General features: G+C 42.4%; 1 protein-coding gene and 2 long non-coding RNA genes across 8 annotated transcripts in view; 2 read left to right on the forward strand and 1 right to left on the reverse strand.

Moving 5' to 3' along the window:
• The window catches only part of tgfbr1b (transforming growth factor, beta receptor 1 b), an 87,874-nt gene that overhangs the window by 50,920 nt on the left and 22,029 nt on the right, over positions 1–14,925 (forward strand). For all 6 annotated transcript variants that reach the window (XR_014210039.1, XR_014210040.1, XR_014210041.1 and 3 more), the window contains 2 exons: positions 5,526–5,756; positions 6,158–6,325. Coding sequence is in view for 2 of the 6 variants with exons in the window: in XM_082184551.1 (XP_082040677.1) it covers positions 5,526–5,756; positions 6,158–6,325 (399 nt within the window). In the remaining 4 variants the exon portion in view is untranslated. The remainder of the gene's footprint in view (positions 1–5,525; positions 5,757–6,157; positions 6,326–14,925) is intronic.
• On the reverse strand, positions 6,248–9,591 carry LOC309509734. The gene is made up of 4 exons (XR_014210044.1): positions 9,554–9,591; positions 9,190–9,215; positions 6,622–6,657; positions 6,248–6,355 (listed from the first exon to the last, which is right to left on the reverse strand). It is a non-coding gene; the product is annotated as an uncharacterized lncRNA (long non-coding RNA).
• On the forward strand, positions 10,955–13,999 carry LOC309509737. The gene is made up of 2 exons (XR_014210047.1): positions 10,955–11,023; positions 11,128–13,999. It is a non-coding gene; the product is annotated as an uncharacterized lncRNA (long non-coding RNA).

Below are 14,925 nucleotides of genomic sequence, written 5' to 3' on the forward strand. Positions count from 1 at the left end.
ATATCCCAGCCTTCCCTGACTCTTTCTTATGTCTAGTGAAGGACACAGTCCCTTGCTAACATAAATATGCTCGAAGAATGGTTTGCTAACAGTTACGAAAACATTATTTTCCGAATCTTCTTCCCAACGTTCAAAACATTCCGTTTTATCATTCTTTATCATTCTCTAAACATTATGGGAAAAATGATATAATATATTTAAAAAATGTTAGGCAAAATATTTTGCGCTAAGGCTTTGAGAACATTATTAAAGACCAGATAACGCTGAGCGATCAGTTAATGTTACTGGAAGAATGTTTGTTCAAGAACCTTCCCTGTTTCCCTGTGGTTGAAACTCGAATAAAGCGTGTCCAGACATCCTGCAATCCTGACACATATCCTGGAAGAGCTTTGCCTTCCCACAGTTTTCTCTTTTGTCGATCTTTTCAATCTTTAAAGGTGTTTCTGCGCACCGAGACACTGCCATCAGTGTTTGTGAAGTCGAACTAATAGACTCTCACTGTACAGCCAACAGCCGGAGAACACTCTTGTAAGGAATAGTTCCCATAACACTGAAAGTCCTGTAATTACTCGCCCTCACGTCGTTCCAAACCCATGATGTGTGTTCATTGTCAAGCACACAGTAAGATATTTTTAATATTCTTTTTGTCAGTCCATTGAAAGTTTCTGAAGTGCCACAGTAATATGAGTCAAGTAGTTTCATCTCTTCTGAAGAGACACAAATGCTTTATATGATAAACAGATTTGATTCAGACTTTAAACACAGATCGACACACACACACACACACACACACACACACACACACACACACACACACACACACACACACACATGGAGCTCATCAAATATGGCAAACACTAGTGTGATGCAAGAGAACAAACGTCATTGTGATTGTGAAAGTTTTGGATGCATGGACAGAAATTAAAATATACTTGTTTGTGTTTCGAAGATGGAAAGTCTTATGGGTTTAGAGAGACTTGAGGGAGTAATTGATGGGAGAATTTACACTTTTGGCTGAACTATCCCTTTAAAGATGACATATTATGCCTCTTTTCTAGCCTGGGAAAACCAAGACAACTTCCGGCAAATTTAGATTTGCTCTGCAAGTAGTCTGGCAAAGAGCCCATTCAAGGCCATTTCTAATCCCTCGAAATCGCGGCACCAATCAGAAACGTTGGGGCGGGCTTTACACGATGACGATCGCTCTGATTGGTTGTAGGTCTATCCAATTGTGCCCAGAGGCATTAGAGCGACATCCGTTGGTGAAGCGCAGCAACTTTTAAATGCATTATTATATTCAAATTGCAAACACATGAGGCCAGTCTCCATGAAAGACCCACTGGCAGATGAACGTGCTGCTACATTTCTCTCCGAAATGGTTGGAAATTAATTAATAGATTTAATAGAGGATTTTAACTGTGACAAGATGATTGACAGGGCAGTTTACGTGACAGGACGCACGCGACAGATCCGTCCGATAAAGATGATGAAGTAGTATGTCCCAAAGCTTGCCTACTTTTTTGCTACACATTCAAAAGTAAATACCTTTTCTTCACAAAAAGAGTACATACTTTTATGGCGTAGTGTAACTTAGGCGAATTGGGACGCAGCATATGGCTTTACACGATGACGATCGCTCTGATTGGTTGTAGGTCTATCCACTTGTGCCCAGAGGCATTTGAGCGACGTCCGTTGGTGACGCCCCTTTGGAAATTAGTTATTAATGAAGCTTTGCCAGACCATAACTCGGTTACTACTGAGAATGGTCTGGTTTTAACCAGGCTACCTCTTTTCACCAGATGTAATATAAATCTCTGGTGTCTCCAGAATGTGTCTGTGAAATTTCAGCTCAAAATACCAGATCATTTATTATAGCTTGTCAAATTTGCCCCTTTTTGGGTGTGAGCAAAAACACGCTGTTTATGTGTGTTCCTTTAAATGCAAATGAGCTTTAGCTCCGCCTCCGTTCAGAAGAGGGCGGAGTCTTTACACAAGCTTCAGAAACTCCGGCAATAACAAAACACTCCAATCTCACTCATCCGGAATCCCAGAATAACCAGTAGCGAGTGCAGCCTTACGGAGAGACTCAGGAAGAGTTTCTGAATGTTAGTGGAGACATTTCTGTAGTTGTTGTGGAGTTACATTGATCATCTCATCATCATGTTTAACTTCTCCACAAGTGTCCACAGTTCCTGAGGTGTTTATAAGACAGCGGTGACATGTTCTGGTCAATAGTGTTCAGTGCTCGTCTGTGCTCAACCACACAACAGTTTCAGGCTTTGCTGGATCTTTATCAGTGCGTTAGAACTGGTCTCTGTTGTCGTGTGTGGAACCAAATGTCGGCTGGTGTGTGTAAACGTGCAGATTAAGGGCCGGTAATATTATAATAAGATCCTCTTCATACGTCAGAAGGAGAGCGAAATCTGATCATCTTATTTTTTGACATGCTTGCAGAGAAAGACTCACCAGAACACAGTTACTGGGTTTCACTTTTCACGTTTTCTGGGTTGTAGAAGCACCGATTACAGCACTTACACACGGGAAAAGTCCGATTTTCATGATATTTCCCCTTTAATGGATAGGGAAGACATTTCATTGGCAAACCAAGTTATATTCTGATGAAAGATTACTCTCTAAAAAAGCAAATTTGACTTCATTTTAAAAAATGAATGTTGGACTATTTTAATTAGACAGCATTTAAGAAGCAAAATGCTGTCTAATACGAAGGCGTGTGTGTGTGTGTGTGTGTGTGTGTGTGTGTGTGTGTGTGTGTGTGTGTGTGTGTGTGTGTGTGTGTGTGTGTGTGTGTGTGTGTTGGACTATTTTAATTAGACAGCATTTAAGAAGCAAAATGCTGTCTAATACGAAGGCGTGTGTGTGTGTGTGTGTGTGTGTGTGTGTGTGTGTGTGTGTGTGTGTGTGTGTGTGTGCGCGTGTGTGTGTGTGTGTGTGTGTGTGTGTGTGTGAATGAGTGACTGTAATGACGGCGCTTGAACAGGGATGAAGAACTCCTCCTGAGTGTGTGACAGTGCACATCACACAAACTACACACTTCACACACATATAAGGCCTCTCTTTTCCTGTTTACTCCCAGTTGTGTGATTTCTGCACGTCTGGTGTCTGGTACACGTAGTTTGACTGGGTCTCGATGTGGCGCCACTCGTCTGTGTGTGTGTGTGTGTGTGTGTGTGAGAGTGTGTGTGACGTGACTTAACCTCGTGTGTGAGTCACATCACTGTGTGTTCTCCGTCTGTCTGTCTGACTGTCTCGCTCTTCTGCAGATCCATCAGTGTTTGGATGTGTGTGTGTGTGTGTGTGTGTGTGTGTGTGTGTGTGTGTGTGTGTGTGTGTGTGTGTGTAACTGGAATCAGTGTTTGGATGTGTATGTGTGTGTAACTGAAACGGTCAGCCCGCATATTCTCCCAGTCCTTCTCATGGTTTCAGATGTTTCTGAGCCACTGGTGTGTGTGTGTGTGTGTGTGTGTGTGTGTGTGTGTGTGTGTGTGTGTGTGTGTGTGTGTGTGTGTGTGTGTGTGTGTGTGTGTGTGTGTAACACATTTTAAGTAAATTTTACTGTACAACTAACCTGTTATTATCAAGTAAAATGTACTATTGAACTTAACATTCATGATGCAATTAAGTAAATATGAATTAATTATATTTAATTTATTTAATTTTACTTAACTTAGTTGAGTAGATTTGACTTAACTCTATCTGCATAATAGTAATGTGAACACACTCCTCAATACTTGTTACACAATGACTGTAACATTCGGTAGATCGTTTCTGAGTACGAATGTGTCATTTTGAGTAGAAAATGAGTCCAGATGTCACAAAATGGCAAGTTACTAATCCTAACAACAAAAGCAATGATAAATCAGTGTAAATACAGCTGGAAAACAGTGAACAATCAGCCTCATTAATTATTCATGCCCCAGTGCATGATGGGAACACCAGTATCCAAAAAGTTGAGTTGGTTTTACTTAATTTTATATCGTTGATATTTACGCTTTAATTTCTACATGCTTGAATTGAGTACTAATATAGAATTCACTTTTTTGTGTGTTTTTGCCTGAACTAACTTTCATGTAGAAATTACATTTGTTTTTTCTGTAGCATTTACAGTATTTCACCACAGAATCATTGTTATCAGTGTAGAAACATGTATATTCTTCATAAAATGCCCATAGAGTTGTAAGATTGGATTAATTTACTGACTTTTCTGGGTCTAGAAATCACACTTTTAGAGTGATCACACCATATATCCATGTTCTCCCAGATGGGAACCAGGTTCAGGGAGAAGAAACAAGGGAATATAAGAATTAAAATAAGAACATCTGTATCTTGTTTGAAGACGAGAGCTCACAGGAGAACAGGGTGAGATAACCTCCGTGCTTCTCTGATGATTAATCACTGACCGTTAAAGCAGGTGTTTTCTATTGAAATGTTTCTGAAATGTTATGTTTAAATATGCAAATGATGTATTATCTGATTAAATATGCATACATTTGCATAGATTTCCAGAACACAAATTTGAACATTGCAGGTGCCACTGTATGATTTTAGTATCACTAAGATACTTTTATAGGTGTTATTAATATTTTGAATTGTTTTCTATTTTTCTATTTTACATGTTATATAGAATATATTTTTTGCAGGCTTAACCACATATGTTAACAGGGACCGTTGCTGTAAAGTACAGTTAAAATAATTCACATTTCTACAGTGAAGTAGAACGTGTTGTGTGCAGTGAGACTGCAGCTGTAGACGATGGTCTTGTTGTTGTGCTAACACACACACACACACACACACACACACACACACACACACACACACACAGTAAAGCTGGTCTGATGTTCCTCTGCTGATGTGTGACTGGTCAGATTGCTGAGGGATCCGAGGCGTTACACTGTCATGATGACTCAGTTTCAGTCTGGGAAGATCCGGTGTAACTTCACACGGACATTGAGTAACATTAATAGAACATTCGTCCAGAGTTCAGAGTTAATGTTCTTAAAATGTTATATTTATACATCATTCATGTATGTCTAATGTGTGTGTTTGTTTGTGTTTGTGTTTTTTTTTTTTTGTGTGTTTGCACGTGTGTGTTTGTGCGTGTGTGTGTGTGTGTTTGTGTTTGTGTTTGTATACAATATCGTAGATTAAAAAGCATTTGGTTAACAGAAAATACATTATTTTCCAACATCCTACATTTTTTGATGTTCTTTGTACTGTATTGATACAAAAATCAATCAGCTTTGTATTGTACTAAAACATATTTTTGGTGACGAGGATGAAAGAGGGAGGGAGGAGATTTAGTTTGAATAAGAAATTAATGTATGAAATCCAAATTGTATAATAGATATATATATATATACACTCTAGTAGAAGCTCTGAATGTCCAGTAACTTAAACATTTAGTAGCCAAATTGGCCGGTGAATGAAAAAGAGAACCTGTGTGACTGTGTAAAAGTAAACATGTGACTGTGACTGTAAACGTGTCCCCTGTCCCCCGTGTCCCCCAGGCCTGCCGCTGCTGGTGCAGAGGACGATCGCGCGCACCATCATCCTGCAGGAGAGCATCGGGAAGGGCCGGTTCGGGGAGGTGTGGCGGGGCAAGTGGAGGGGCGAGGAGGTGGCCGTGAAGATCTTCTCCTCCAGGGAGGAGCGCTCCTGGTTCCGGGAGGCCGAGATCTACCAGACCGTCATGCTGCGCCACGAGAACATACTGGGCTTCATCGCTGCAGACAACAAGGGTCAGGGAGCGCTGCTGCATGCTGGGATGTGGTGGTGATTGCACTGGTGCATGCTGGGATGTAGTGGTGATGGCACTGGTGTGTGTGTGTGTGTGTGTGTGTGTGTGTGTGTGTGTGTGTGTGTGTGTGTGTGTGTGTGTGTGTGTGTGTGTGTGTGTGTGTGTGTGTGTGTGAGTGAATGTGTGTGTGTGTGTGTGTGTGTGTGTGTGTGTGTGTGTGTGTGTGTGTGTGTGTGTGTGTTTACTGTCTTCCAGGCAGGGATGTGTGGATGGCACTGATGCATGCTGGGATGTGTGGATGGCACTGATGCATGCTGGGATGTGTGGATGGTACTGATGCATGCTGGGATGTGTGGATGACTCCTGTGTTTGCTGATGTAATCTGTGTTTTCTCCCGGTCAGATAACGGCACCTGGACGCAGCTGTGGTTGGTGTCGGACTACCATGAGCACGGCTCGCTGTTCGACTACCTGAACCGCTACACGGTGACGGTGGAGGGCATGATCAAGCTGTCTCTGTCCACCGCCAGCGGCCTGGCACACCTGCACATGGAGATCGTGGGCACGCAAGGTACCTGTGCTCACCCTCACCTGTGTTAACCTGTGCTCACCCTCACCTGTGCTCACCTGTGTTCTCCTGTGTTCACCTGTGCTCACCCTCACCTTTGCTCACCCTCACTTGTGCTGACCTGTGTTCACCTGTGCTCACCCTCACTTGTGCTCACCCTCATCTGTGTTAACCTGTGCACATCTGTGCTCACCCTCATCTGTGTTAACCTGTGCACATCTGTGCTCACCCTCATCTGTGCTCACCCTCATCTGTGCTCACCCTCACCTGTGCTCACCCTCATCTGTGCTCACCCTCACCTGTGCTCACCCTCACCTGTGTTCACCTGTGCTCATCTGTGTTCACCTGTGTTTTCCTGTGCTCATGCTTACCTGTGTTCACCTGTGCTCACCCTCACTTGTGCTCAACCTCACCTGTGCTAACCTGTGCTCATCTGTGCTCACCCTCATCTGTGCTTACCTGTGTTCACCTGTGCTCACCCTCACTTGTGGTCACCCTCACCTGTGCTAACCTGTGCTCATCTGTGCTCACCCTCACCTGTGCTCACCCTCACATGTGCTCATCCTCACCTGTGCTCACCCTCACTTGTGCTCACCCTCATCTGTGTTACATTTACATTTAGTCATTTAGCAGACGCCTTTATCCAAAGCGACTTACAAATTAGGACTAAATTCAGCGAGTCATCATAAAGAGGCAAAAGCAACAACAACGCAGGAAGTGCTCAAAATACGAAGTTCAGGTATTATTCAGAGTAGCATAAGCCTGATAAGTGATGTTTCAAAGGGAAAGGATTTTTTTTTTTTTTTTTTTTTTTTTTTTTTCTATAAGGTTAAGTGCTCACGGAAGAGATTGGTTTTCAGCTGTTTTTTGAATGTTGTCAGGGATTCTGCATTCCGGATGCCGGTGGGGAGAGCGTTCCACCAGCATGGAACTGTGAATGAGAATGTTCTGGAAAGTGATTTTGTGGCTTTCTGTGATGGAACCACGAGACGTCGCTCGTTGACCGATCGTAGGTGTCTGGTAGGGATGTAGACTCGTAGGAGTGAGTGAAAGTAGGAGGGAGCTGAGCCTGTGATAGTTCTGTAAGCAAGCGTCAGTGCCTTGAACTTGATGCGAGCAGCTAGAGGTAGCCAGTGCAGAGAGATGAACAGAGGAGTGACGTGGGCCCTCTTGGGCTCGTTGAAGACAAGACGAGCTGCAGCATTCTGGATCATCTGTAGGGGTTTGGTCGCACATGCTGGGAGTCCAGCCAGAAGGGCATTGCAGTAGTCAAGCCTAGAGATGACCAGGGCCTGGACGATAAGTTGTGTTGCATGCTCAGTTAGGAAAGGCCTGATCTTCCTGATGTTGTGCAGTGCAAACCTGCATGATCGAGCTGTCTTTGAAATGTGATCTGTGAAGGTCAGCTGGTCATCAAACGTTACTCCAAGATTTCTGACCGATCTTGATGGGGTGATTAATGATGACTCTAGATGGATGGTGAAGTCGTGCTGTAGAGATGGATTGGCAGGGAGGACGAGAAGCTCAGTCTTTGCCAGGTTGAGCTGCAGGTGATGTTCCTTCATCCATGTGCAGATGTCCGTCAGACAGCTTGAGACCCGTGCAGCTACTGTGGGATCATCTGGTTGAAAGGAGAGGAAGAGCTGTGTGTCATCAGCATTGCAGTGGTAGGAAAAACCGTGTGCCTGTATGATGTGTCCCAGTGATGTGGTGTAGATGGAGAAGAGGAGGGGACCAAGAACTGAACCCTGGGGAACCCCTGTGGTCAGCTGATGTGCTCTGGATACCTCACCTCTCCATGCGACCTTGAAGGACCTACCTGTGAGATAGGACTCAAACCAGTGGAGTGAAGTTCCTGTGATGCCCAGTGATGAGAGGGTGGACAGAAGGATCTGATGATTCACCGTGTCGAAGGCAGCAGACAGATCCAGGAGAATGAGGACTGAAGATTTTGAAGCAGCTTTTGCGATCCGTAGGGCTTCTGTGACTGACAGTAATGCAGTCTCAGTTGAATGTCCTTTCTTGAAGCCAGATTGGTTGACATCCAGCTGGTTGTTTAGAGACAAGAAGGATGTTAGTTGGTTGAAGACAGCTCTTTCAAGTGTCTTCGCAATGAATGGTAGGAGAGAGATAGGTCTGTAATTCTCTACAAATGATGTGTTTAGCGTTGGTTTTTTGAGCAGTGGAGTAACCCGAGCCTGCTTGAATGCTGTAGGGAAGGTGCCAGTGTGGAGGGATGAGTTGATGATGTGTGTGAGTGATGGTAGAAGTGTGGGAGAGTGACTGGAGAGGAGAAGTGTAGATACTTCTTCCTCGGTTAGCGAAGAAAAGGAGGACAGAGGGGTATTGGCTGTGGAAGGGGTCGGTCTGGGTTCCTGTGTGTGTGGAGCTGAGAACTGACTGCTGATAGCTGTTGTTTTGTTGGTGAAGAAGGTCGCAAAATCGTCAGCAGTTAAGGAGGAGGCGGGAGGTGGTGGAGGTGGACAGAGGAGAGAGTTGAATGTCTTGAAGAGTAATCGTGTGTTGGAGGAGCTGTTGATCTTGTTGTGGAAGTATGAAGATTTTGCAGCATGAACATCAACAGAAAAGGAGTTAACCTGTGCTCACCCTCACCTGTGTTCACCTGTGTTCACCTGTGTTCACCTGTGCTCATCTGTGTTCACCTGTGCCCACACTCACCTGTGTTCACCTGTGTTCACCTGTGCTCACCCTCACTTGTGCTCACCCTCATCTGTGCTCACCCTCATCTGTACTCACCCTCACCTGTGCTCACCCTCACATGTGCTCACCCTCACCAGTGCTCCCCTGTGTTCACCTGTGCTCACCCTCACTTGTGCTCACCGTCATCTGTGTTCATCTATGCCCACCCTCACCTGTGCTCACCTGTGTTCACCTGTGCTCACCCTCACTTGTGCTCACCCTCATCGGTGTTAACCTGTGATCACCTGTGCTCACCTGTGCTCACCCTCACCTGTGTTCACCTGTGTTCACCTGTGCTCATCTGTGTTCACCTGTGCCCACACTCACCTGTGTTCACCTGTGTTCACCTGTGCTCACCCTCACTTGTGCTCACCCTCATCTGTGCTCACCCTCATCTGTACTCACCCTCACCTGTGCTCACCCTCACATGTGCTCACCCTCACCAGTGCTCCCCTGTGTTCACCTGTGCTCACCCTCACTTGTGCTCACCGTCATCTGTGTTCACCTATGCCCACCCTCACCTGTGCTCACCTGTGTTCACCTGTGCTCACCCTCACTTGTGCTCACCCTCATCGGTGTTAACCTGTGATCACCTGTGCTCACCTGTGCTCACCCTCACCTGTGTTCACCTGTGCTCATCTGTGTTCACCTGTGCTCACCCTCACCTGTGTTCACTTGTGCTCATCTGTGTTCACCTGTGCTCACCCTCACCTCTGTTCACCTGTGCTCATCTGTGTTCACCCTCACCTATGTTCACCTGTGCTCATCTGTGTTCACCTGTGCTCACCCTCACCTGTGTTCACCAGTGCTCATCTGTGTTGACCTGTGCTCACCCTCACCTCTGTTCACCTGTGCTCATCTGTGTTCACCTGTGCTCACCCTCACCTGTGCTCATCTGTGTTCACCTGTGCTCACCCTCATTTGTGCTCACCCTCATCTGTGTTAACCTGTGTTCACCTGTGCTCACCCTCACTTGTGCTCACCCTCATCTGTGTTAACCTGTGATCACCTGTGCTCACCCTCACCTGTGCTCATCTGTGTTCACCTGTGCTCATCTGTGTTCACCTGTGCTCACCCTCACCTGTGCTCATCTGTGTTCACCTGTGCTCACCCTCACTTGTGCTCACCCTCATCTGTGTTAACCTGTGATCACCTGTGCTCACCTGTGCTCACCCTCACCGGTGTTCACCTGTGCTCATCTGTGTTCACCTGTGCTCACCCTCACCTTTGCTCACCTGTGTTCACCTGTGCTCATCTGTGTTCACCTGTGTTAACCTGTGTTCACCTGTGCTTACCCTCACCTGTGCTCTCCTGTCGATCTCACACCTGACAGACTCATGCTGTGGTTATGCTTTTTCAGGGCTAAATCATGTTAGAAATTTGTTAGCAATGTGTTAAATCAGGCTAGACACATGTTAAAGCATTTTAATAATGCATTAAATCAGGCTAGCATTGTTAAAACATGATATCAATGTGCTAAATCATGTTATACACATGTTAACATGTTAAATCAGGCTAGAAACATGTTAAAACATGATATCAATGTGCTAAACCATGTTATAATCATGTTAACATGTTAAATCAGGCTAGAAACATGTTAAAACATGTTAATAACGTGTTATATCAGCCTAGCAACCTTAATACATGATATCAATGTGTTAAACCATGTTATAAACATGTTAACAACGTGTTAAATCAGGCTAGCAACATGTAAAAACATGATATCAATGTCCTAAACAATGTTATAATCGTTAACAATGTGTTAAATCAGGCTAGAAACATGTTAAAGCATGTTAATAACATTTCATATCAGGCTAGCAACGTTAATACCTGATATCAATGTGTTAAACCATGTTATAAACATGTTAACAACATGTTAAATCAGGCTAGCAACATGTAAAAACATGATATCAATGTGTTAAACCATGTTATAAACATGTTAACAACGTGTTAAATCAGGCTAGCAACATGTTAAAACATGATATCAATGTGTTAAACCATGTTATAAACATGTTAACAACGTGTTAAATCAGGCTAGCAACATGTAAAAACATGATATCAATGTCCTAAACAATGTTATAATTGTTAACAATGTGTTAAATCAGGCTAGCATAATGTTAAAACATGTTAGCAACACGTTAAATCAGGCTAGCAACATGTTAGAATATGTTAACAGCATTTTATTGACTTCCAAGTAAAATCCTCCGACTTCAAACTTTTAAAAGTCTTTTCAAACTTTCAGCTAACATCAAACTTTCCTCGTCTAGTTGTGTTGTAAGGAATGAATGGACATCAGCTGCCGACAGAAACACTGAGCTGGTGTTGGAGGAATGAAGCGAGGGCGTTTCGAGAGGTTTGAGTGTGACTCCCTCAGCCCCTCAGCTCATTGAAACACCAGTGGCTCCAGCGAGCTTCTATTCATTTAAATTACATATACAAATAGTGCTTTGAGTAAACGTCTGCCTCTTGAAGTCCAGGATCGCAGTGTTTCTGCTTGATGTCGACGTCTTCATCACAGTGGAGAGTAGCTGATGGGGTTTTGTGAGTTGTTTGTTGTTAAGGCCAGCTTCATTCACCGGCGTGGCAGCTTTATTACACTGGTATAATTGAGACATAATGCTCCGTTAAATGAGACTATAAGAGAGTCACAGGCAAGCTCTTGGAGATCAGCTCAGATCGCTCTATTATACTATTACAGCTGTAAACAAGCTTTCATTTGTTTATGCATTATAAGGCAATGAATTATATATTCATTTTCAAACCCTGACCATAAGTAATATTCAGCTCATGTTCTGCCGGTATACTGTGGTAATGCTGTAGTGTCAAACAACAGGGTATTACTGTGGTACAGCATCAGAATTCAGCTTTGATCACAGGAATAAATTACACTCTGCTATATATATTCACATAGAAAACAGCTGATTTACATTGTAATAATATTTCACTATTATTTCTGATCAAATAAATGCAGCTTTGATGAGCAGAAGAGACTCTCAATAAATATCAGTATGTAGAAAGCTGATATAACATTTTGAGATTGACCTCACATCTTTACAATGTGTTTGTGATGGCAAGAAATGTACAAAGCAGCCAAACAAGTATCGTTCTTTACCATCCAACTGGGGACACAAAGTTCATTTTGATTAATAAAATCATAATTCACTGTACAAAGTAGTGACCAGAAATCGTTACCTTAAAGAGCTATTTCTGTCATAGACCCTAAAGGGACTGCATAACAAAGCATAGAAAGTATCTATGAAGAGAGAACATAAGCGTTAAATAAGAAAAATAATATTATGAATAATAACAGGCGTAATATATAATATACTCTATAATATACTATATATATATATAGTTACATAATGAAGACAGACTTCACTGCCTAACTGTTCACACACACACACAGCTCCATTGCAGGCTATGAGAGTCCCCTCTTGGATAGGTAGAGATCGTTCAGAGAGTCCCCTCTTGGTCAGTGTAGAGCGACATTGGTCTGTTAGTAATATAGACGTGTATGTGTGAGTGCAATGACACATAACAATGGCAAGTAAATTGTTAGGGACTGCATAACCAAGCATAGAAAGTATCTATGAAGAGAGAGCGTTAAATAAGAAAAATAATATTATGAATGATAAGAGGATATTCTCGCCTCTGCTTTTGAACTGTATTTTTTACCCCGATGCTGCAACATCGCTACCTGTACCATTGAAATACCCTGTGTTTTTATATATCAAAATAACATTGTATTATAATATTACATGTCTATGAAAACATGTAAAAAAATAAATATACGTTTTACGATACTACATGCAGACTATTGAGAAACTGCTTCAGGCCTCATGAAACCCTCTGGTGCTCTTCACATGTCGGTCAAGAATGACAGATTTATTTATTTATTTATTTTTATAAAAGGAATGTAATATATTTTAGTTTGATAATGTTTTTTTATTTAGTATTTTGTATTTAGGGGATTTTATGGCACTACATTATATTTACACTGTATTTATAATCCATTTATTCACTTTTTGAACTTTTTTTTCCAACTTATTTCCAACTGAAACTGTGGTAAATAGACTGAAGTTTGATTTCTTTTCAAAGACGACACTTGGCAGATTATTGCTGAAGTGAAAAAAGTTTTAAAAAGTAAACTTAAAAAAAGTTGCAGAATTGTACGTTTACACAAAACAAAAATACCATTTTCAATTTTGATGAAATCTAAATTTTAAAAAACACGTTTTACTCTAAAACCACAAAACTAAACAAGTTGTGTTCCAAATTTGAGAACATCTATCTAAAAAAAAAGAGCTTTCAGTGAGACTCTGTTTGGCTGCAGTACCAAACGCTTCCACTGGAGGAAATTCGACCAATACGCTCATTTCTGACTGCGAGGAGCACAAGTGTGACTATTGTTTCCAGGGCCATTTAACCTGTTCCAATCAGGTCCATGATTTTTGTGTGTTCACACAGCAAGTGCCAAAACCTTTACCAAGTTTCGTACCAGAACACCTAAAATTTTCAGCCAAAAATGACCTCAGAGCCCCAGGGGTCGTTCACTTCTGACCGCAGAGCCCCAGGGGTCGTTCAATTCTCACCTCAGAGCCCCAGGGGTTGTTCACTTCACCCTCGAGCATCAGTTAAAACAGTTACTCATAGGGAACATTGTGGACAAAAATATCAGTGTCAAAAAACAGAAGCTTGGGAGCACAGACTTAAATTTGGTCTCATTTTAAAGAAGACCCTTTATTTTATATAAAATATATATTTTCTCTCTCAATAGTACAAGCACACACATGCACACACACATTTATGTTTATAACACACATACCAACCACACTCAGACATCCATAACAACACACACACACAATTATCCTTGCATAATTTATCCAGTTGGCTCTATAATATGCCGAAGCAGAAAACAGGAATAAAGCGAGTTTTTGCTTTATAGACCAAACCTGAAAAAATGGCTCCATCTGATAATTTTTTTTACAAATGTAAATTTTGAAGCCTTGCCAACAGAATGAAAGCCTCTTAACAAAGATTGCATCATTTTATAGTTAAATTGCCCTGGGATTAAAAATAGCAGTTTTCATGGGTTTCAATGGGGACATTTGTGTCCAAAAGGCACTGAGAGGAACTATTGTGTGTTTCTAGTGCAAAATAGATTTTTTAAAGGAAATGGCGGTGAAATAGTAAAATTACAACAAAAATACACACCTGTGCCAAATGTTATGCAGTTATCAGCATTAACACAGGCAAAGTGATCAACAAAACTAAACTGGAAAAGACAAAAATTTAAATTCCGCCATCATCTGAAAGACATGTGACATGTGAGAACGGGTCTGAGCTTCTGCTGATCATGTCTGATGAGCTTCTGCTGATCATGTCTGATGAGCTTCGGTTGATCATGTCTGATGAGCTTCTGTTGATCATGTCTGATGAGCTTCTGTTGATCATGTCTGATGAGCTTCTGCTGATCATGTCTGATGAGCTTCTGCTGATCATGTCTGATGAGCTTCTGTTGATCATGTCTGATGAGCTTCTGCTGATCATGTCTGATGAGCTTCGGTTGATCATGTCTGATGAGCTTCGGTTGATCATGTCTGATGAGCTTCTGTTGATCATGTCTGATGAGCTTCTGCTGATCATGTCTGATGAGCTTCTGCTGATCATGTCTGATGAGCTTCTGCTGATCATGTCTGATGAGCTTCTGCTGATCATGTCTGATGAGCTTCGGTTGATCATGTCTGATGAGCTTCTGCTGATCATGTCTGATGAGCTTCTGTTGATCATGTCTGATGAGCTTCTGCTGATCATGTCTGATGAGCTTCGGTTGATCATGTCTGATGAGCTTCTGTTGATCATGTCTGATGAGCTTCTGTTGATCATGTCTGATGAGCTTCTGC

This window comes from Leuciscus leuciscus (genome assembly GCF_965113295.1).
Source record: "Leuciscus leuciscus genome assembly, chromosome: 11".
Taxonomy (NCBI): Eukaryota; Metazoa; Chordata; class Actinopteri; order Cypriniformes; family Leuciscidae; genus Leuciscus; species Leuciscus leuciscus.